The 21,784-nt window shown below is 34.1% G+C and overlaps 2 protein-coding genes across 2 annotated transcripts; one reads left to right on the forward strand and one right to left on the reverse strand.

Moving 5' to 3' along the window:
* The first annotated feature begins 1,516 nt into the window (after positions 1-1,516).
* On the forward strand, positions 1,517-17,345 carry LOC129808765 (NAD-dependent histone deacetylase sirtuin-1). The gene is made up of 3 exons (XM_055858604.1): positions 1,517-2,013; positions 11,706-12,724; positions 16,779-17,345. Exons 1-3 carry the CDS (start codon positions 1,989-1,991, stop codon positions 17,265-17,267), a joined length of 1,533 nt encoding a protein of 510 aa, XP_055714579.1. The 5' UTR covers positions 1,517-1,988; the 3' UTR covers positions 17,268-17,345.
* Positions 6,325-8,131, reverse strand: LOC129808770 (uncharacterized). Its single transcript, XM_055858614.1, has 2 exons — positions 7,793-8,131; positions 6,325-7,642 (listed from the first exon to the last, which is right to left on the reverse strand). Exon 2 carries the CDS (start codon positions 7,640-7,642, stop codon positions 6,353-6,355), a length of 1,290 nt encoding a protein of 429 aa, XP_055714589.1. The 5' UTR covers positions 7,793-8,131; the 3' UTR covers positions 6,325-6,352.
* Positions 17,346-21,784: the final 4,439 nt, after the last annotated feature.

A 21,784-nucleotide genomic window follows, 5' to 3' on the forward strand; every position in this document is an offset into this window, starting at 1 on the left:
TGTGTGGAGGCATTTTCTTCAATAATTCTCTTCAATAATTGAAGCTTTTTATCAATAGTATTATTGAAGTGCCACTCATCCATATTTTTCCTAATGTATAGACAGTTTAAGTTAGATAAAGAAAAACTTTATTAATGTCAGTAAATTATTTGAAACTATTTTTGGAATTGAGTACATTGTTTTTTTTTTTCTACCATATTATAAGAAAGTTTTTAGCGATTCTTAACAATATTGTAAATAAAATAATGATTTAGAATGGGGCCCTCAGGACGAAAAAAAAGAAAATCTTTTCCAAAATGCAGGCTGTTTCAACGCTATTTTTTTTTTAAATATATTTTTACATATTAAATCAGACCTGTGGTCGTTAAAAGTCGTGTAATATCGGAAATTTTGTGTTGATAGTTCTAATGGAAATTGCAGATTAACGTTCTGGTAACACTAATCCCGCTCATTCACGGTGCCTTGATGAATATTTTTGCGCCAAAAAACATAATAGAAAGAAAAAATCTTATAAAAATAAATTGTTTTCTTGATATCTTTGTCGGAAGACGGATAGTTGTTCACGATACATCCTTTTACTTGAATCTTGCAGAAATACAAAGAAATTAAATGCAAATATCACTTCAATTGGAAAGTTCTTAAATCGCGCGCAATTCAACTGTGAGAGAGAGATAGAGATACAAAGAACTCACTTGACAAACGTCTGAAGTGCGACAAAATATTTTCTTCTCTATTTTATCCTTATTAGCAGGTCGTGTCCCTTCTTGCAATACGTACTTTTGCATTCCTTATTAACCAAAATAATTGTTGTACAAAAGGATTTTTTCTCAAACTTATCCTGAATTTTGGGACAGCTCAAAAGAATATCAGTCTTCCAGTTCAAAATTTCCTCTCAATGTTTTTGTTGTAATATCGACAATTATTCACAATTAACCCAAAATAACTGTATTCAAATAAATTATTAAAAGGATTTTCTTGTGAAAATGACTTAACTCTAAGGAATTAAACAATTTTCACATTAAAAAACCTCTCATTTTCTCAACGTGAATTTTCGCGGCATTTCGAAGAATCCCAACTGGCACCATTAAATTCACTTCGGCTTTTATTTTAGCTCAGGTCTGTATTAAATGCTTTAATTGTTTAATACTTAAAGCAGGTTAAACTGTAGTTTTTTTTTATTGTAATAATTTTTATTTTGTGGCCATTGTGACTTACGTAGTAAACTTCTTAAATGTGAAGGCCCGATGCCATAGCCTCGGGGAACCCACTTAAATCCGGCACGGGTTAGGTACCATTGATGAACTGCACCTACCGAGACCACTTTTGCCCATTGCCCTTTGACCAAAAAAAATTTAAAAGGGTTGGAAAAGCACTAGACAAATCCTCCATTGGAATTGTCTGATTCGCTTTAGGGAAATATCCACAGACAGTTCCTGGAAAAAATGCCAGAAAAAGAAGAACAAGAAGAAGATACCATGGGCAATTTGACATGGTGACCCAGAGCAATGGTGAAATTGTATTTATAGGGAAAAATGGCTGTTCGTCCAAAATGGCGTTTTAATATTTGACATGTGTTTTGTGTGTTGCAAAGTGATTTGCAAAAAAGGGGCTGTAGCACATAAAAATTTAGCATAAATTCAGCATAAATTGACTGTATCAATCTATGTGAATTAATTGGTGTTGCGGTATTTTGGGTGAAAAAAGAGCATTTTAGGGTGAAATTGTTTAAAAAAAATTGTTTTGTGTCCCTTACGGACGCTGCGTGGTTGTATTATTTGCTTTGTTGTTGTCAAACTTTTGTGCGATGATCGACCACCAGGTGGAGCATGTGAGGTGACTGTTGGAGGAAGGCGCTACCTGTGGACATTTTCTCACTCAATTTCCCTCCAAAATCACTTGATTTTTTTTTTTTTTAAATTTTTGGTTCTTCTCTCCCAATGCACATTTAATTGTACAAAAAACATTGTGCTGACATTGGGAATGCTACAATGGAACATCCAACAGATATTTCGGGTAATACGGATAATATATTATTAATATTGTATATAATTGATCAGAAAAAAAAGTATCCGTAGTATCAGATAGATCATTCTTTAAATGAATCCATTATCAGTTACGGGACAGAACTTTGGGGATGTACAATATAAAATATTGTTAAAAAAAAAAACCTGCGTCGAACCATTGTATAATAATTTAAACGGTGGTAGAAGTAACAATAACGTGATTGAAGAGATCAGTGAGCACCGGGATGATAACCAGGAGAAGAATTTTAATAAAATCAAGAGAGACACCATCACACTCCATGGCATTCGACTTGATACGGGAGATAGCATAGATTACATTTTCTTGTGAAACACAGCTGAAGCTAAAACCCTCTCAGAACACAAACGGAAGAAAAAGAGAAAATAAAGGGTTAGATCGTCACCTGGTACAGACGGTCGTAGACCAAGTTTCTTAATATTACTCCAAAGGATCCAAAGAGTTTTCGGTTTCGGAGATCAGAGTTCAGAGTTTTACTGAAATGTTTCTTTTTCCAAAATTTAATAAGGTTGCGGACCCTATTACGCAACTTCTTAAGGCTGTTTGAAAGCCAAAAAAATGGTGTACAAATTGTCATACAAATTGGCAAAATTGAAATAGTAACTAGTCCCACAATTTTTGAGGAATCTCTTTGAAAATTTAACTGGAGCTAGTTCTTTACATGTCCTTTCAATTCCCTTTTGTAATTGTTGGAAAAACTTTTTTCCTTTCATGAAACTTCCTCAATAACCGTGCAAACAGACGGAATTTCCACGGGAATTTCCACTAGCAACCGTGCAAACAGACGGAATTCCCACGGGAATTCCCACGAGCAAATGGTAAATTTGCTATACAAGCGCCCTCTGCAAAAGTGCACGAAACTGCCCGAATGTCTTGAAATATTTTGAATTTCAAATGGAAATTTTCCGTTGGAGGGTGAAATATTCAATTTTCTAAAATGGCAAAAAGCTATCTCTCTCGAGATAGCTTTTTGCTTCCGGAAAATTCCGAAAATTTTATTTGGGGTGTTTTTGAGCAAGTAATATATGAAAAAACTTGTAAAATCTACTATAGTGATCAAAAAATTTTTTTGAAAGCAAATTAAAAAACCGATTAATAATAATATAATAATTTTGAAAATATTAGTGTTTCTGGAGTGAATTAAATATTCATCAATAATATTTCAGAAGTGGTTTTAATAAGTGGAAAGGCAGATTCAAAACATATCTTTTTCACTAGATTCCATTATTAAAAAATGTAAAGAATATAATAATTTAGAGAAGGAACTTAAAGAATAGTAAGAGCTGTCGAAGTTCATTAATAGCAGTTATAGCCGGAAACCTTAGAAATTAAATTTTCGGCTATAAAATATTACTTTGAAATAAAAGAAGAATATTCTTTTTATCGTTCAATTTATTGAAAATAGAGTTTTAAATTTTTTTACAGACATCTTCTTTCGAACAATGTCCATTCAATTATTATACAAATAATCTATATATTTATCTCTGCTTAAATTCGCTTCGCTGCTTGGTGTGCCGGGGATATGTCTATTATTTCCTTCTAAAACATCAATGTTAAGAACATTTTCAAAAATTAGATCTTTACTATGGCTGGTCTTTCTTATAAATTTGTGGAGAGGAATTACAGCCTGTACAATAGTAGTAGAAAACTCTGGTTGTACTTCGATTTCCCCCCGAATTATCCTAAATCTATTTGAGAGTATCCCAAAAGCTGTTTCAATTATTCTAAAGACTTTGTCATATTAATAATTGAGTATAAAAGACAACACGTAATATAATAGAGCCATTTTAGTAAAATAAAGTACCTAAAATATCTTCCAGATATATATTCCGTTATTTATATTCGGAAAAAACACAATTTGAAATTCAAATCTTCGGAGCATTTTTGTGTTGCGCTTGAAGCCCACCAGAGGCGCATAGAGCGGATGGTAAAAATTTGACAGTTCAATATGGGAATTTCCATCCGGAATTCCCATCCGGAATGGAAAATCTCATGGGAATTCCCGTGGGAATTCCGTCTGTTTACACGGCAAGTGGGAAATTTGCTATACTAGCGCCCTCTGCAAAAGTGCAAGAAACTGCCCGAACGCGTCCAAATATTTTGAATTTCAAATCGTGATTTTCCGTTGGAAAGAGAAATAATCAATTTTGTGAAATGGTTTTTCATCTCTAAACCATCGGGAATCATTGAATTATTCATCAAGGATGTTTTTTGCAGGATATATATCCTAGTTACTATAGTTTGAGACCAAGATTGTCAGAAAATGCGACCGGCATTAAAAAATATCTCGTCAAAAACAAGCAACAACCAAAATTGCAGTCCAGAAGCTGTAATTGGGACTAGTATCACAATTATTTTATATTAGGTATCTTAAGATACGCCGACTTATATATTTTCTGCTTCATATATCGATCTCTACTTTTTATAAACATACCATTCCTTCATAGTATTGCTAAATTCTATTTAAAAAAAATGATTTCATGCGCTCCAGGGACTTATTTTGTGATATTCTTCTCAAATTTTATTAATAAATGAGACAATATGTTGAATATCACATGAAAATAATTTAAAATAGCTAAAAATAATATTTTGTATCACAATTTGATCATACTTTCATTGAAAATCAACTGCAATAATGCCCAAAATGGAAAAAAGCTATCTCACTCGAGATAGCTTTTTGCTTCCGGAAAATTCCGAAAATTTAACTTGGAGTGTTTTTAAGCAAATAATATATGAAAAAAAAACATGTAAAATCTCCTGTAGTGATCAAAACATTGATTTTAAAAGCAAATTTGAAATCGAATAATAATACTATAGTAATTTTTGAAAGTATTTTAGTGTTTCTGGATTGAATTAACTATTCATCAATAACATTTCGGAAGAGGTTTAAATGATTGGAAAGGCAGATTCAAAATTTATATTTTTCAATAAATCCCATTATTGAAAAATGTAAAGAATATAATAATTTAGATAAGAAAATACAAAGAATAATAAAAACTGTAGAAGTTCACTATTAAAAGTTACAGCCAGAAACCATATCGTCGGTTCCGAAGAAGACTATTGTAAGTCCAAAATGTAAATTTTACAGGAATGGGGTTTAAAGTTTGACAGCTAAAATTTATTTTCATTAATTTCACTGCAATTAGTATACTTTTCAGCTTTTGAAACTATTTTATCATACTTACGCATTGAATATATTCTAGTTAACACTACTTTTAAATTAATTATAGCAAAATTGTGGGCAAAAAACTCAATAATTGGGCACACTGATTTTAAGTTTTTTTCTTGTAACTTTTGCAGGAATATCTTAATCAACATAAAATTTTGTGGGGATATAGATCTAAGGTTTCTGCATCCAATGATACCATCTTTTTATACTATTGTAAGTAGACTTACAATAGTCTTCTTCGGAACCGACGAATATAAACTGCCTTTTCGGATGTAAAACAATACTTCAATATTTTTTTGTTGTTTACTTTTTTTGGAAATAAAATTTTAAAGTATTTTATATAATATTTATAAAAATATTTATAATAAAAAAGTACGTGAAATATCTTCTAAATACACATTCTGTTATTTATATTCGGAAAAAAACACAATTTGAAATTCAAATTTTCGGAGCATTTTTGTGTTGCGCTTGAAGTCCACCAGAGGCGCATAGAGCGGATGGTAAAAATTTGACAGTTCAATATGGGAATTTCCATTCGGAATTCCCATCCGGAATAAAAAAATTCGTGGGAATTCCCGTGGGAAATTCCGTCTGTTTACACGGTAACGTTAAAAACATTAAATACACCCTTCGTAAGTTTAAATACACCTGATTTGGACCGGGAAAACGCTGTAATATCCAGTTCTATTGACTGAAACAGTTTCATATATAAACATAAGAATATTTTTAAACAAAATATGAGAAAATACATATAGTAAAGAGAGGTAATCCGGATACTTTTCATTGAGTGCGACTTTAATGCTTGTTTTTGGACTGATGAAATATTTTTTTCGCCATTCCAAATCAATAGAATTATTCTTTGTTTAATTTAGAATCATGATAGAAATAGAATTTTAGCAATAATATTGATGAAATTTAATAAAATTACGATAATATTAATATATGCGCAAGAATGTTACTGCGATGCTTTTTTGTAACTCCGTTGAATTCGATCAAACTCGGATGCTCATTTTAAGGAAAAGTTTAATGCATAAAAATGAGAAGATATTATTTCAAAAACATTTTTTAGAGTTTTATTCCATCAATTCATTTCATTAATTTATTAATTAATTATATATATTTTTATTTATTTTAAGATTGCACTCAATTCTTTGATTTTTCCTCGGTTTTCTTGGCTGACTTCCTTCCACGTTTTTTCTTTTCAGCTTCAATTGGCATTTGAGCCTTTTCCTTTACCATGTTTTTCTCCTTTAGTTTTATCTCCTTTTCTTCTGCCCTTATATTTTTGTTCCTCTCTCTGGTCAACTTCCGTTCAGCAATTTCTTTCTTTTTTTGTAAATCCTGCCTCAATTTTTCCTCCTGTTCCGCGATAATTTCCTCGGAAGATACAATATACTGGTGTTTGACATTGCTGGCTTTGACCCTCTTCTTCTGACGACGTTTTGGAATTTCTCCTGGCCAGAAATAGCATTGTTTTAGTGTGTCGAAGATCGGTTGAGTCTCAGAAGTTGCAGAGAGTTGGTTTCCAGGGATGACTGGATCATTTGAAGGATTATTGTCGGTGGCCTGATCGTGCTGGTTATTGATAATGGACTCCTCTGAATGTTGGAAAACAATTTTCGGGAAATAAAGACCAGCATAGAAAAGTGGCCCATCTATCCAGCCACTCTGTGGTGACGTTCCCATTTTCCATCCTTCTGCGTTGTGAATGGCAATTTTTGGAGTAATGTCAGTTTTATGAACAGCCATTGGAGGAGCAAGTTCGCCAGTAGCTGACACCCTGAGGAGTACTGTGATACATTGCTTCGGTCCTGAATTTTTAAGAGATGGAACTACACGTGAACCTCTCCTGGACAAGACATTTCCATCTTCCGGTGTCAAAAAGAAGGCACTTTCGTTGCAATTAAAAACACGGTCTGGTGAAATGCTCAGAAGGTTGTGTTCTGTGAAATATTTAAGACAATTCTGAAACCATTCCGTGAGGTCTTCAGCAGTAACAGTAGCTCTTTCCAATGAGAAGGATTTTGGCTTGCGCATGCTGAGCTCTGGATGACGCTTAAGAAAATTCCTGAACCAAACGTCTCCGGGTCTTCCAGCTGTAAAATGGTTTGGAATTTTGTAGACCTCACAGATGAGTTTAACGCTGTCCAGAACTTGTTCCTTCCCGATGGGATGCCAGCCATCCGCACATCCCAGGATCCATTTGACAAGCTCTTCTTCTTGTTCTTTTGAAAGAATTGTTGGCCTGCCATTGGGGCACTCCTCTGGGTATTTGCCGGTCAATTTGTTGTGCAGTGTTGTTCTTGGGACATTAAATGTTTTGGATGCATATGCTATGGTAGAACCATCTCGTACACACTGCAAGGCATTCCTAAGACCTTCCTTAGAGTAGGGCTTGTCCTTATAGGTCTTTTCTTTTGTTCCCTTTGGCATCTGAAACAGAAAAAGAGTCCTGAACAATGCAAATTCTGAACCAAAACATTGACTTTCACCGCATCCGACTTGCATCGAAATGTAAACATTCACAAAAATCACTTATTTCTGTATGAATTATTAATATATTATCAATAAACTCTTACTCACCTTGTAGATCAATAACTACACTAACTTTTATTAATAATTTTGATTGCAAATAATGTTTTATTATATAGAAAAAACACTAAACTTTTTCCAGCGACGAGCTGTCAACAGCAAAATTTTCTCAGAAATTAAATTTTTAGTACACAACCCAGCTGACCCGAGCTTAAAAAATATTTCTTTTACCCACTTATTAAACCGATAAAAATATAATTTTTGGTTTTTCTTAAAGTAGAATAGTTATATTATGATACTTCAGTAATTAATTACAGAAATAAAAATATAAATTATATTTTAAGTGGATGTATCGGAGTTAAATCGGTCGCGGCATCCGAGTTTTGCAATCGTCGGAGTTACATGGCCTTACTATAAGCTAAAAAATTTATAATTTGAAGATCAGTCAAAAATGAGTTTTTTTGGGCAAAAATGATATAATATTAAAACCTAGCTCTTACATTCTAAAATTAATCTAATCTTTCAATAATCATTTATTATAAGCTAAATACTATTAGTAAATATTACTAAGAGTCAGAAAAACTGAAATTGAAAATTGAATTGTGGTCGGTTTCCGGTGTGATCTGTTCAGAAAGGAGTTTCTTCTTTGAATATTGAAATTTTCAGCCCAAAATCTACTTTTTCATATATTTTTTTATTATCTTTCAAATTACTCTTTATTATTGTTGTAATTTCATTTCTTTTAATTCATTATTTTATTTAAAAGAGATGGCAAAGTGTCCCAGCTTTGCGGAATGCTCGAACTCACGAGATAGAACTCACCGTGAATTAGCTTTTTGCATAATCTTTTGGAATCACTGATCTTACTAAAAGATATCAACTTGATTCATAAATCACAAAAGCATTTGAAAATCAAAAAATCGGTACTTAACCGATTCATTACCGATGAAAACCGATGCAGTCGGGTTCTAATTTGCAATACTTTTCTAAAAAAAAAATCAAATTTTAAGCAAATTGAAAAATGAGCCTTCGAAAGTATTTGACCTTTGACCTTCAATAATTCAAAATGGCGAATTTTCCGGTCATACTCTGAGAAAAGTAGTTTGCAAAAGGATGTCAAAAGTTGGTCGTCACTCCATGTAATTAACCAAAAAATTTAGTAACCCATTTTCCAACCAACTTTTTTTGCAAAAGGAGATCAATTTTTTGCAAAAAGGAGGTCAATTTTGTGGAAAAATGAACACTATCCAGCGGTTTCCAGTGTCAGTGTCGCTGTGTCATTCAGAATTGTCAAATGGCAGACACAATATTAATTCATTTTAGAATTATTTTGCAAAGAATTGATAGTTTTCGCGTGTTTATCTATAATTATAATAGTTAAAAATTGGGAGGAAAAGCTCTTCCGGTAGAGATTTGTGTTGTGATTCGGAAAAAGACAGTACCGACAGAAATTAAATGAAATTTGAGCAGTGTTTTGCAGGAAAATTGCTCAAATTATTTATTTGGAAAATTAAATTTTGTGGTTCAGAGGTCTTGCTCAAGTCCCTGGAGTGTTGTGTGATAAATATTTTGTATCCAAAAGACTTCAATACCGAAATATTTAAAGATTTATTCGCGAGGTTGCATCCCCAGTGCAAAAGTTTTTTGACATGTCGGATGGTTCATTTATCAATAATCTGACGGCTAAAATTCTTACAAATATTAATCTTGGATTAGGTTAAAACTGGATAAATTTTCCAAGAAATTGAATAATAATAGGAAATGTGAAAAATTTATATTGAAAAATATGTGTATAATCATAGTAAAATTAAAACTATTAAGTGCAATTCGTCAGTTAAATCAGCATTTGTCGTAACTACATTTTTGCGATTTTGGGATATAATACATATTTAGAATCGGCGTAATTTTGTTTATTAAACGCACTTGTGAAAAAGAAACTTTTATAAGCCCAATAAAAATTATTTTAAACAAAATTTATCGTAAGTGCCCGTAATTTTAGGAAAAATTCATCAGAATTTGTCGTAACTTCCATTTTTGGAGAAGTTACGACAAATTTCCATACAAAATTTTCAATAATCAGCATTTGCCGTAACATCTTTTGCTCACTTGCGTGGCTTGTAATTTGCAGCAAAATTGCAATATTTCTCATTAAAACGTTTATAAACTCTTCCAAATATCCAAAGACAGTGCGAATAATGCAACATTAAATCATTTTAATTCAATATTTGCGAGAAAAAAGTGAGAAAAAATCCCTGCCCATCTGTCATTAATTCAAAACAAAACAAGCGACGTGGCGCACAAAATTTATTAAATAAAATTTATGAAATAATAGCTTTTAGTGACAAGGACCACAGTTTAATTGACTAATTTAGTCAAATAAAGGCGCTTATTATCACTAGAATAATTCAAATTGATATAATGCATTTTAGAAAATTGTCGTAACTTCCAGGATCTCCATAAAAATCAGAAGTTACGGCTCTATAAACGATGAAAGTTACGATAAAATATTACTGTGTTTCTTCTAACATATTTCTCAATATTGCAGCTTTTAAATAATTTTATAAAGATTTTCTCGAGTTAACTTGCAGTTTATTAGTGCCACTTTTATTATTTTGACTCAAAAGTATCGCATTCGGGGCTCATTTTTAAGAAAAATAATATTGAACTGAAAATTTCGTCTCCTAAAAAGTTGTCAAAAGGAAGTTACGACAAATGCTTATTTAACTGACGAATTGCTTCTGGGAATTCCCGTGGGAATTCCGTCTGTTTGCATGGTATTTCAGAAAAATAAATTTATAAAATATGCAGAAAAAATGTTGATTTTTTAAGAATTAATAGAAATTAATCCGGAAAATAGTCCGGAAATAATCCGGAAAATAATCCGGAAAATTAATAGAAATTAATCCGGAGGAATAATTGATAATATGAGACAAAATAGAAAAAAAACAAAAAAAAATAATTAAAGAAAATTGTGACGTACAGGAGAAAAACCAAGAACAGATTCGTGATCAGAGGACTCGACTCTATCAAATGTACCATGTGAGATGCGTGTGCCAAAAATCGTGTTGCATAGTGTAATTCAGACCTGTGCTTATTAAAAGTCGTGTAGTATCGGAAATTTTGTGTTGATAGTTCTAATGGAAATTGCAGATTAACGTTCTGGTAACACTAATCCCGCTCATTCACGGTGCCATGATGAATATTTTTGCGCCAAAAAACATAATAGAAAGAAAAAATCTTATAAAAATAAATTGTCTTCTTGATATCTTTGTCGGAAGACGGATAGCTCTTCACTAAACACCCTTTTACTTGAATCTTCCAGAAATACAAAGAAATTAAGTAAGAGATAGAGACACAAATAACTCACTTGACAAACGTCTGGCGGCGCTGCGTTTGCAAAAAAATCACTGAAAATCGCGACAAAATATTTTCTTCTCTATTTTATCCTTATTAGCAGGTCGTGTCCCTTCTTGCAATACGTACTTTTGCATTCCTTATTAACCAAAATAATTGTTGTACAAAAGGATTTTTCTCAAACTTTTCCTGAATTTTGGGACAGCTCAAAAGAATATCTGTCTTCCAGCTCATAATTTCATCCCAATGTTTTTGTTGCAATATCGACAATTATTCACAATTAACCCAAAATAACTGTATTCAAATAAATTGTTAAAAGGATTTTCTTGTGAAAATGACTTAACTCTATGGAATTAAACAATTTTCAAATTGAAAAACCTCTCATTTTGTTCTACGTGAATTTTCGCGGCATTTCGAAGAATCCCAACTGGCACCATTAAATTTACTTAGGCTTTTCTTTTAGCTCAGGCGTGATTTAAACTCAATTATGTATAGTCCTAGATGTATCTTATGTGTACTATGGGCATGAAACAATAAATATTATTATTATTATTATTATTATTATGTGTAGTCATTCAATTTCTAATAAACAATTATGTTTCTTTAACAGATGGCACGCAATGTGAACGGGAAAATAGCGAAGAACGCTTAAAGTTGAATGATGACAGCAAAAGACTGTCATCGGGTGTTGATTCAAGCAGTAGCAGTACTGATAGCAGCAGTGATTCTGATACTGACACTAGCGAAAGTGATTCACAATTGTCATCAATGTCAGATATCCTGCAAATGGCACTTGATCCTACCTCAGCCACATGGATACAATCCCAATTGCTATCCGGTATCAGTCCACGTGTCATTTTGGACGCTCTAATGGCTGGGGGCAATGGTACGAGTCTGCCCGAAGGACTTTTATGGTATATCATCTCATTTTTGGCACAGGCAACGGCAAAACGTCACAAATTGCCCCATATTAATACGGTGGACGATACTGTGAGATTACTGAAGCATTCACAGAGAATTTTGGTGTTGACAGGAGCTGGAGTTAGTGTATCATGTGGTATTCCGGATTTTCGATCACGTGACGGTATTTATAGGCGATTGGCAGTGGATTTTCCTGATTTGGCAGAGCCACAGGCAATGTTCGATATTAGTTACTTCAGTCGTGATCCACGGCCATTTTATCGTTTTGCCCGTGATATCTATCCGGGACAATTTAGACCGAGTCCATGTCATCGATTTATCCGGCGACTGGAGGAATGTGGACGATTGCTGAGGAATTATACACAGAATATTGATACATTGGAGCGATTAGCAGGTATTGAGAGGGTTATTGAGTGTCATGGTAGCTTTGGGACAGCATCGTGTACACGATGTGGCAATCGGGTTGATGCAAGTGCGATTGCTGATGATATAAGGGCACAACGGATACCAATGTGTGCCATTTGTCAGCCAGACCGGGAATCAATGTCAGCTGCAATGGCTGAATTGCCCGAAGGACTCGTTCAGGCTGGCATCATGAAGCCTGATATTGTTTTTTTCGGAGAAGGACTACCCACCGCCTTTCACGATGCCATCATGGCTGACCGTGATGCCTGCGATCTACTCATAGTCATAGGATCAAGTCTCAAGGTTCATTTGCACTTTAAACACTTAAAAAAAAACAAAGGGGTAATAACTGGTGAATACAGAGTATTTTTCCCATTTTTTTTTGGTGAATATGCGAATATTTTCACCATTTCCCAAGAACTTTGAATTTTAGTACAAGTAGCAAACACGCTTTCAAACAGCGAAATGTCATTTGCATTGTTGATGACATTTCGCTGTCTTTGCTGGGCTGTCTGATGTCAAAAGACATTTGGCATTTGCAAAAAAAGAAACTGACGGAATTCCCAGGAAAAATTCCGAGTGCAAGTGCGGTAAATTTGCTATACTAGCGCCCTCTGCAAAAGTGCATTCCCAGCGAGCACAGTTAGCAGAATAAAATAGGATTTTCACATGATGTAACGAACTAAGAAGGTGTGCTCACAACATGGCGGCTGGAGTATTGGGGTTTTTGAAATTGTGAAATTAACGGTCACTTCCGAAAAGTTGTTAAAAACCCTCAGATTTCGATTCAATACGATTGATTTTCCTTTCAAATTCAATAATTTATTCCAAGTAAGGCTTATGAATCCTGAATTTGTGAGTTTTTTTTGCTTTGAAACTGCACAATTTCTAAAGAAACTCATCTGAAAAATGGTGCACCGAACCCCCGCAATTCTTCACAAAATATCATCACACACGCATTGGAATTCTAAATTTTCACAATAATGAAGGTTTTAGAACTTTTTAAACACCTTTTAAGAACACAATTTACAACATAAAACCTCAAAATCACACCATTTTATTAGAAAAACAAAATGAAAAGAAAGAAATTCATGTAAATTTGACACTTCGGAGGTGTGAGTCTAAAAAAATTCAGCGGCGGCTGTCAAAATTATATTTTTGTCAGCCGGCTAAACATAATGAAATATCCCAACTGACCAACAACTCTGTTAACAGAGTTGTTAGGTTGCCTAACAAATTCATCTGACTTTTTGTTCCAAAATGAGACACTTTTGCGTTCATGGTGGACACTAGTGGAACTAATAGCTAAATTTTTAGCTGTCGCTGTTAACATTCTGTTACCAGAGTTGTTACCATTCTGTTAACACCAGTGTTACTTCTGTGTTAACAAGAGTTTTTCAAAATCGTTTTTTACTTTTTTAAATAATAAAACATTTTTTTAATTAAATTACATTTTATTTCATATAAAAAAATAAAGAAAATCACAATATCTTAAAAATACCGAATGAGGCAGGAATTGTTGCACTTATTCTCAAGCTGTCTGGTGCTGTCTTATCTCTTGCCTCCTTGCCTCTTGTCTCTTGCCTTTGGGATGATCTGTCGGAATTTTCTCCGTGCTAGACTTTCCCAAATCCGCTTTCAGGCCCACAGGTTCATGTGATTCATCCTCAGGATCATGTAAGAAAAAATTTAAAAAAAATGATAAGTCTAATTTTTGGTTTTATGCAAAAATGTCGGAACGGAAGTTGAAGATTCTGAAGAAAGTATGCCAATAAGTGATGTAAAAAACACATCTTAGGAATTTGGGCAGATATCTGGCAAGTCTGGCAAAGACGATCAACAAAGTATAAAAATTCCGAAGTCCGCGTACTCGTGTAACTTCTGGAAAATTGTTTATTTTTTGGAAGAAATTTCCAGCCGGAGGTGGAAAATCGTAAAAAAAGTATATCAATGACGGTTGTGGATTTAGACATCCAATTTATTCTGGTCGATCTTTGGCCAGCGTGATAAGAACAAATGTGCAACTTCCGGAAATTTTTGGCCGGAAGTGGAAAGTCGTGGAAAAGGTATACCAGTGAAGACCTTGGATGGGAAATCCAAGTGATTTAGGATGAATTTTTGCAAGCAGAATGCGAAAAATATGTCAAAATCAACAAACTCGCGCATTCACACAATTTCTGGAAAATTTTCTATTTTCGAGTGGAATTCTCTGACCGGAAGCAGAAAATCGGGTAGAAAGTACATCAGTGAGGGCTATTGATGCTACATCTACAGGATTCTGGTCAATTGCAGGTCAGCAGGATGTAAAAAACACGTTAAAATCTGGGAGGTTGCGCATTTGCATAATTTGTGAAATATTTTAAATTTTTGGATAGAAATCTCTGGCCGGAAGTGGAAAATCGGGTAGAGGGTATATCAGTGAGGACTATGGAAAAGAATTCTAGCCAATTAGGGGCAAGCAGGACATGAAAAACACGTTAAAATCTGGGAGGTCGCGCACTTGCATAATTTGTGGGAAATTTTCTATTTTTGGGCGAAAATATCTGGCCGGAAGTGGAAAATCGATCTGGAAGTTCATCAATGAGGGCTGTGAATGCGATATTTAAGGGAGTCTGGCCGATCTCAGACTAGCAGGACGTGGAAAATCGGAAAATCTTAAAAAGCCACGAATCTACGCAATTTCAGGCACTTATGAGAGTATTTCTTGAGGAAAATAAAGAAAAAACTTGCACACTGATTTAAACTTACCTTGAGAAGAAATTTTTTCCACTGAGACACCACAAGAAACTAAATTTAATACATTTTCCGCGGTGGAAAATGTCCAGCTGTCATTCTGAACAAGACGCGTTTTAGTTACGAAATTCGCCGCTATGCTACTCGTGTGCTGTACCTTAAAAACTTGCCAGCGTTGGTAACAATTTTAGGCCAACTCAGTGCTACTTTCCACTGGCCCAAAACTGTTACCAGCGCTGTAAACATTCTGGTACCCAGAGCTGTTGGTTGTTAACTTTGGTCAGCTGGGATATTGACAAAAATTTCGCTCCCGCTTGGAATTTTCTTACAAGGTTGGTGTCAAAAAGCAAATGGCGGACATTGGCGGGATAACCTTACATTTCGACGGTTCCATTCCATACTATTCTATCTCAGAATGACAACATTTCAGGAGAGCCATTTGAAGTTGGCGATTTCCTATGCTGCCCGTGTAAATTTTTTTTCGAAAAAATTGAATATCTCGTTACCCGAACGCCGGATGACCACCAAATTTTCACCAGTTGTAGATCTCGGTCCCGGGAACAACATATCTCTCGGAGTAATATAATTCTAAGTCGACTTAGAGTAGTTTGGAATGGAGCCGTCGATTTGATCTCAAGATTTTTGCGGACGAGAATTCCCATCAACTTTGAACAATTTTTTTTGAAAATTTATGAAAAAATTGTTTTTCGAATTTATGTAATCTGCAATTGATAGTTATCATACTTATTGGCCCCGAGAGGTTTTTCCTTATTCGGGTCTAGAAATATCAAAAAAGTCACAAAATCTGCAAGGGAGCAGAAAATCGAAAATTCACGATTTTTGACCAAGAATATCTTAGCTCAGGAGTTAATTGGGATCCTGCAAAAAATATCCTAGATTTGGACATCCTTATAGTTTGTAATTATCCAGAAGAATCGGAATTTTATCGATTCTAAATAGTCTAAAAAAATTATATTTTCCATGGATACCCAGAGTCCCAAAGGAGACGAAAGAGTTAAAGTCTCTCACTCGATTGGGGAAAAAGAATAACTTTGACAAATCGCCGCTGCGATCGTGAAGGTCACTTCAAGGTTAGCAGAACTCAGCTGAAAATATATTTCTTTTCAGATGATTTGAGAAAGCTTAGCATTTGGTGCACGCTGGGAAGAACGTGTTCAAATATTTTGAATTTCAAATGATGATTTTCCGTTGAAGGGTGAAGGAGTTCAATTTTGTAAAATGGTTTTTACTGTACTTTGGTGATAGAATATTCAGCAAAATTGTCAGAAATACAATTACTAATGAAAATATCTCGTGAAAAAGAACCAACATCCAAAATTATAGCCCAGAAGCCGCAATTGTGACTAAAATCACAATTATTTTATATGTAAGAAATCAGAAGATAAGCCGACTTATATTTTTTTTCTACTTCCTATATATTCACTTTTAGGTGAATATATATTCACTTCTAGGTAAATGTGTGAGTAGTGATGAGTATTTTAATGTTTCTCCATACAAAACAGTGAATATGTGAATACAGACCGACTTTTTCTTAGCTCAGTTATTACCCCCTTGAAAAAAAAATCAAAAAAATATTTTTTCCATGCAATTTTATCCTTTTCAGGTACGTCCTGTGGCACTAATTCCCAGCTCAGTACCATCCAGAGTGCCCCAAATCCTGATAAATCGCGAACCATTGCCCCATATGCGATTTGATGTTGAACTTTTGGGTGATTCTGATGTAATAATTGATCATTTGTGTAATGAATTGGGTGGTGAATGGCGTGACATCTGTTGGCGAGAGCAGAAACTTAGTGAAATAACTGGTACATATACATGTAACACACCAAAATTCTCACCTAGCGGAGACACATTGGATGGACCACCAGATGGTAAGGCAACACTAGCAGCGCCATCGTGTTTGCGTGATGATTCAGGAATTGGAGAGAGTAGCAATTCAATGGAGGATTCTGGTGTATTCTGTCGTGTTGGTAGTTCGACATATTTATTTCCAGGAGCTGAATATCAACGGCCCCAGGTAGCAACAAAACGTACCAATGATGAATGTCACGAGGAAAATGATTTAGAGGCACCCAAGAAGCAGAGACTGTGACCTAGAAAAAAAAAATGTGGGCGGAGAAGGACCATTTTGAGGGAGGGAGGGTTGTGAATAAATGTGACACGAGTGTTATTTCGATGTTTTATTTTTGTCCCCAAAGAATTCTTCATCATTTTCTCAGATTGTCCTATGGACATGTCCATCATGTCCAATACTTTTCCACTCTTCCTTTGGTTATTGGGATTGACAGCATTTTTTGACATTTTACCCTGGTGTCAAATACTTGACAATCTTTTTGTCACGGAGGGAAACATTTGAAAAGACGCAATAAACTGCGATAAATTAACATTTAGTCTCCACATTTTGACGATTACAGTAGACTCTCTCTCTCAATCGGGAATATGGGGCAAAATGTCATCCGGTTTAGCGATAGAATTGAGCGTGAAATCCTTTGTAAATTCCACAAAAGCGCTCAATTATAAAGAATCACGATAAAATAGGAAGAACTACAGCGAATTTGAGCGAATTAGCTTTGAGTGAGAGTCTACTGTATGTCGAAATTAAGGTGTTCCTTGTGTTCAAGAATTTGGTCCTTAGAAAGAGGGACAAATACGCAATATTTCTGTCTAAATATCTTCTTGGACTGAGAAGTACAAGCTGAGTTTCTAATCAATTTGTGAGCTGGCTTCAAACAGCTGCATTATAAGAAAGACAAGACAGACGGTATGGCTGCCATATTTAATACGGTTTCAGCTTTTCAAGTAATCGAAAGCTTTTCAAGTGAAAATCGAATTTCCATAACGATGTGATAGAGAAAATCTAATGGGACTTTAAAAAAACAAAGGAAAGTTTCTTTTTTTTTTCTTTCAACCCAAAGATTATTGCAATCTATATTGAGTTATATACATTTAGTAAATATTTTCACGAGAAGAGAATCTTAGGGAGTGTGCATTGGGGTGTTTCAAAAAAGAAAATCTTTTTGGCCCGGTCGGAAAATTAATCTATAATGATGAAACAATTAAATGCTTCTTAGACATGAAAAATAACGGACGTCGTTTAGAGGTGCTCCAAGGCCAGTTTATAAAGTGAAAAATCTCCAAAAATTCATAAATTCACCCGGAATATATTTCTCTACGGAAAACAACTGAGAATTTTATCTCAATATTTTAGTGGAATATTGATAATTTGGTAGACAATGTTTTTGCAAAATTTTATTGAGATCGGATAAGAAATAGATTTAAAAAAATGATAATTGGCAAGTTTAAAATGTTCAGACACAAAAATGTTTCAACTAATTTATTCGCTAATAATTCATCTTCTAGTGATCAGAATTTAATTAATGAGAGCTTATTGGAAAGGTAATGAGTTATACTCCTAAGACCTTTCCTTGAAGAACCTATTTTTTTAACCCCAATAGATTCTTTCACCAATCTTTTTTCATTTACCCAAGTAGCAATTTTTTTAAAATATTCTTTTTTAAACTGAAAGAAATCGCCAGGGCCAATTTTTTGCAAAGTCAAAAAACATGTTTTTGGAGGGGATAAAAGGGATGGGGGGGGGGGGGGTAATTTGGGTAAGTTAGTTCGATAGAAAATGTTGACTCGTTTGGTGGGGTCACCGAAAACCGAAAGTCAGTATCTCTTACCGTTTGGCAACCACGATGAAGAGATGTTGAAAAAAAAACACGATTATTGAAACTGCTCTCTCTTGGAGTTTGAGCACTTAAAATTGATTGAACGTGTGAAAAAACTTCAAGATCTATCAAATAAACTACATTTCGTCTAAATCAGTTAACCCTTTAACGACGAGACACTTTTTACGGACTGAAAATCAACAATAAAAATTAAACTGAGAAACATAATCAATGATAAGTTTTACATCTAACCCTGGAAAGTCCAACAGAGTACTGATTCGGTGTATTTTGTGCTTCTATGGACGATAGGGACAAAAATAGCCCAAAAATCTTAAGTAATTTTCTGACAATACCAATGAATAATATTTTTCGCTTTAATGAAAAATATTACGTGTGAGTATTGCAGTTTTTATTGCCAAAAGGGTTTTTCTTAAAAAAAAAATGAGAAGTATAAAAAATAAATAAAACCAATTATGAATTTGAGAATTTAAAAATTCGCCAGTTTTTAGCTTAAATATTTACTACATAGCAAATAGCTAGAGACTTGCAAAAAATATTCTAGATCCCTTCAACTTTCTACTTTACAATTATGTGCAAAAATAAGAAAAAAAAATAACTTTAGGTAGTCAGGAAAAATTATTTTCTCTATGGGACACCAGTGTTCCAATCGTCCTTAAGGGGTTAAACTCCAGTATTCTTGCTAAGACTCGGAAGCGTGACAGGAGTTATAGAAAATGGCGATGTTCTCATCGGAAGCACGATCTCCTGAGGTATCGTCAAATACGTTGCTCAGTTCAAATGATGATTCAAGTCTTCCAAGAATTCATTTTATTCTCGTCAACTAAACCCTGAGCTATCATCCAGGAAGCTCTGGAGAAACATCAATAATTTAGGCATTACTGCGAAGCAGTCTAGTGAGGGCTCAAATGATGTTACCGTTGAAGAATTAAACAGATTCTTTGCTAGTGATATCACTTCCTCCTGTTCGTTCCTTTCTAGGAACGCTATCAATGAAGATCAGCATTTCTCTTTTAGATGCGTTGATTCTCTTGAGGTCTACACGGTTTTCAGTTGTGTTACCTCTGATGCCTGTGGACACGATGGTATTCCGATTAGTTTCCTTAAAGGTCTTTTCGACGTCATTCTACCTTACATTTGCGACTTATACAATACCTGCATCACTTTCTCTGGGGGATCTCAGTGATGCAATAGCAAGACCGTTGGTTCTTGGGCGGACGAGATCTCTGGCTCGACTGTGGACTGTGGACTGGCTGTGGATGGTAAAATTTACCGTCCTCCATACAAAATTCTAATGGCCGGATAGTAAAAAAGTCACCCAGCAAACGCGATATTAAATTAAACTGTCAAAAATTGTAGAATCTAGTGTATGGATAGTAAAATCTAATAGCCGGATGGTAAATTTTACTGGCAGGATATTAGAATGAAAAATGTCGGAAAAATTTATTTTTCCTTATTTTCATTGATTTTTGGCCATTGTTTGAAGGCTTGGGGCCCTTTTCTTGGATGATATTCTCTGTATTTCAAGCCATTTTGGTGCGTGAAAATTGACGACTGCGCCGAGATTTGAACACGCGACCTTTGTGATGACAGTCCAGCATCTTCCAGCTGCGCCACGAACTCCTATAATGTATTCAAAGCATATCGGGAACTGTTCCATCGGCAACCACGATATTCCAAAATGACATTCTAACAGCAGAATGGATAGTAATTTCAATCCAAATTACTATCCTCCGTTAAAATTTACTGTCTTCCAGTTAAATTCTAACATCTAATATGCGGCCAGTAAAATTTACTTACCGGATATTAGAATCTAAGAGAGGTAAATGTAAAATCTAAATGAGGATAGTAGATTTTACCATCCGGCTGTTAGAATTTACTATCCATCCCAAGCGGCATTTGAAATCTAAATAATGTATGTCTCAAATGTAACCAACATATTTTCAACGTAATCAAGCTATTACTAAAAAATATAATGTATGAACATTATGAAGGTATATTATCTGAAAATTATGTGCGTTGTATGCTATAAAAATAACTTAACTAAAAAATGTATAGAAAATATCAGTTATTTTCTATTAATACGAACAATAAGTTTTATTTGATAAATTCGAGTTAATATGTTGGTATTTCCCCTTAAAATTATGACTACATGTTTTTATAATCCATAAATAAGTCATAATATAATCCACTTTTGAGTGAAAATGTGTAAATCTATGTCGAAATTATCGAAAGTATAATCACTTTACATATTCTTGCTGTTATATTCACATAATGTCGTTAAATTGTATGAACATCATGTTTTGATATATTTTAGTTACATTTTTTCCGTAAAGGAGACAAGTTATGTCCAACTTGTGTTCTTTTTATATAACACTGCCAGTTTGTCAAAATCTGCTTTATTTACTAATCAGCGATATCACCCTGAGTTCAAATTTGTGAAAAAAGTGATGTGTTTCACAAAATTAGAGTATGAAAGTGCATCAATGTCAGCAGTAGAGTGGAGTACTGAGTTAGAAGTGATAAAATTTAGCAAGATAAGGAAAATTCACGGATAAATAGTCAATTAATACTGTGTTTGTTTGCTAAAAATTTCTTTCTTTAATTGCAGTGTATAGCGGGAGTGAAAGCGGTAGAACCCACTTTTCTAATCATTTGTTGTAAAACTGAGTTGCAGAAAATGTGCCCAGAAATGTCGAAAAAGTTCACCAAAATCATAAAATTGGCCTGTTTTGACACTTGATGTTGTGTAGTTACATTATTGTTATAAAGAATCTGCATTGTAAATATACTGTACGACATAATGTAGATAAAATAACAAAAATGTGTAAAGACGTCTTTTCTTCCGCATTTCTTGCTCTATCAGGTTATAATGTCTTAATTTTATTTTATCGGAACTAAAATAGGATTATGGCGTGGA

Source organism: Phlebotomus papatasi, chromosome 5 (genome assembly GCF_024763615.1).
Source record: "Phlebotomus papatasi isolate M1 chromosome 5, Ppap_2.1, whole genome shotgun sequence".
NCBI lineage: Eukaryota > Metazoa > Arthropoda > Insecta > Diptera > Psychodidae > Phlebotomus > Phlebotomus papatasi.

Coding starts and splice junctions, on each gene's coding strand:
- LOC129808770 (XM_055858614.1), bottom strand. CDS start 7,642: ATGCCAAAGGGAACAAAAGAAAAGACCTATAAGGACAAGCCCTACTCT.
- LOC129808765 (XM_055858604.1), top strand. CDS start 1,989: ATGGAACATCCAACAGATATTTCGG. Junction 2,014..11,705: donor ACATCCAACAGATATTTCGG/GTAATACGGATA, acceptor TTTCTTTAACAG/ATGGCACGCAATGTGAACGG. Junction 12,725..16,778: donor TCATAGGATCAAGTCTCAAG/GTTCATTTGCAC, acceptor TATCCTTTTCAG/GTACGTCCTGTGGCACTAAT.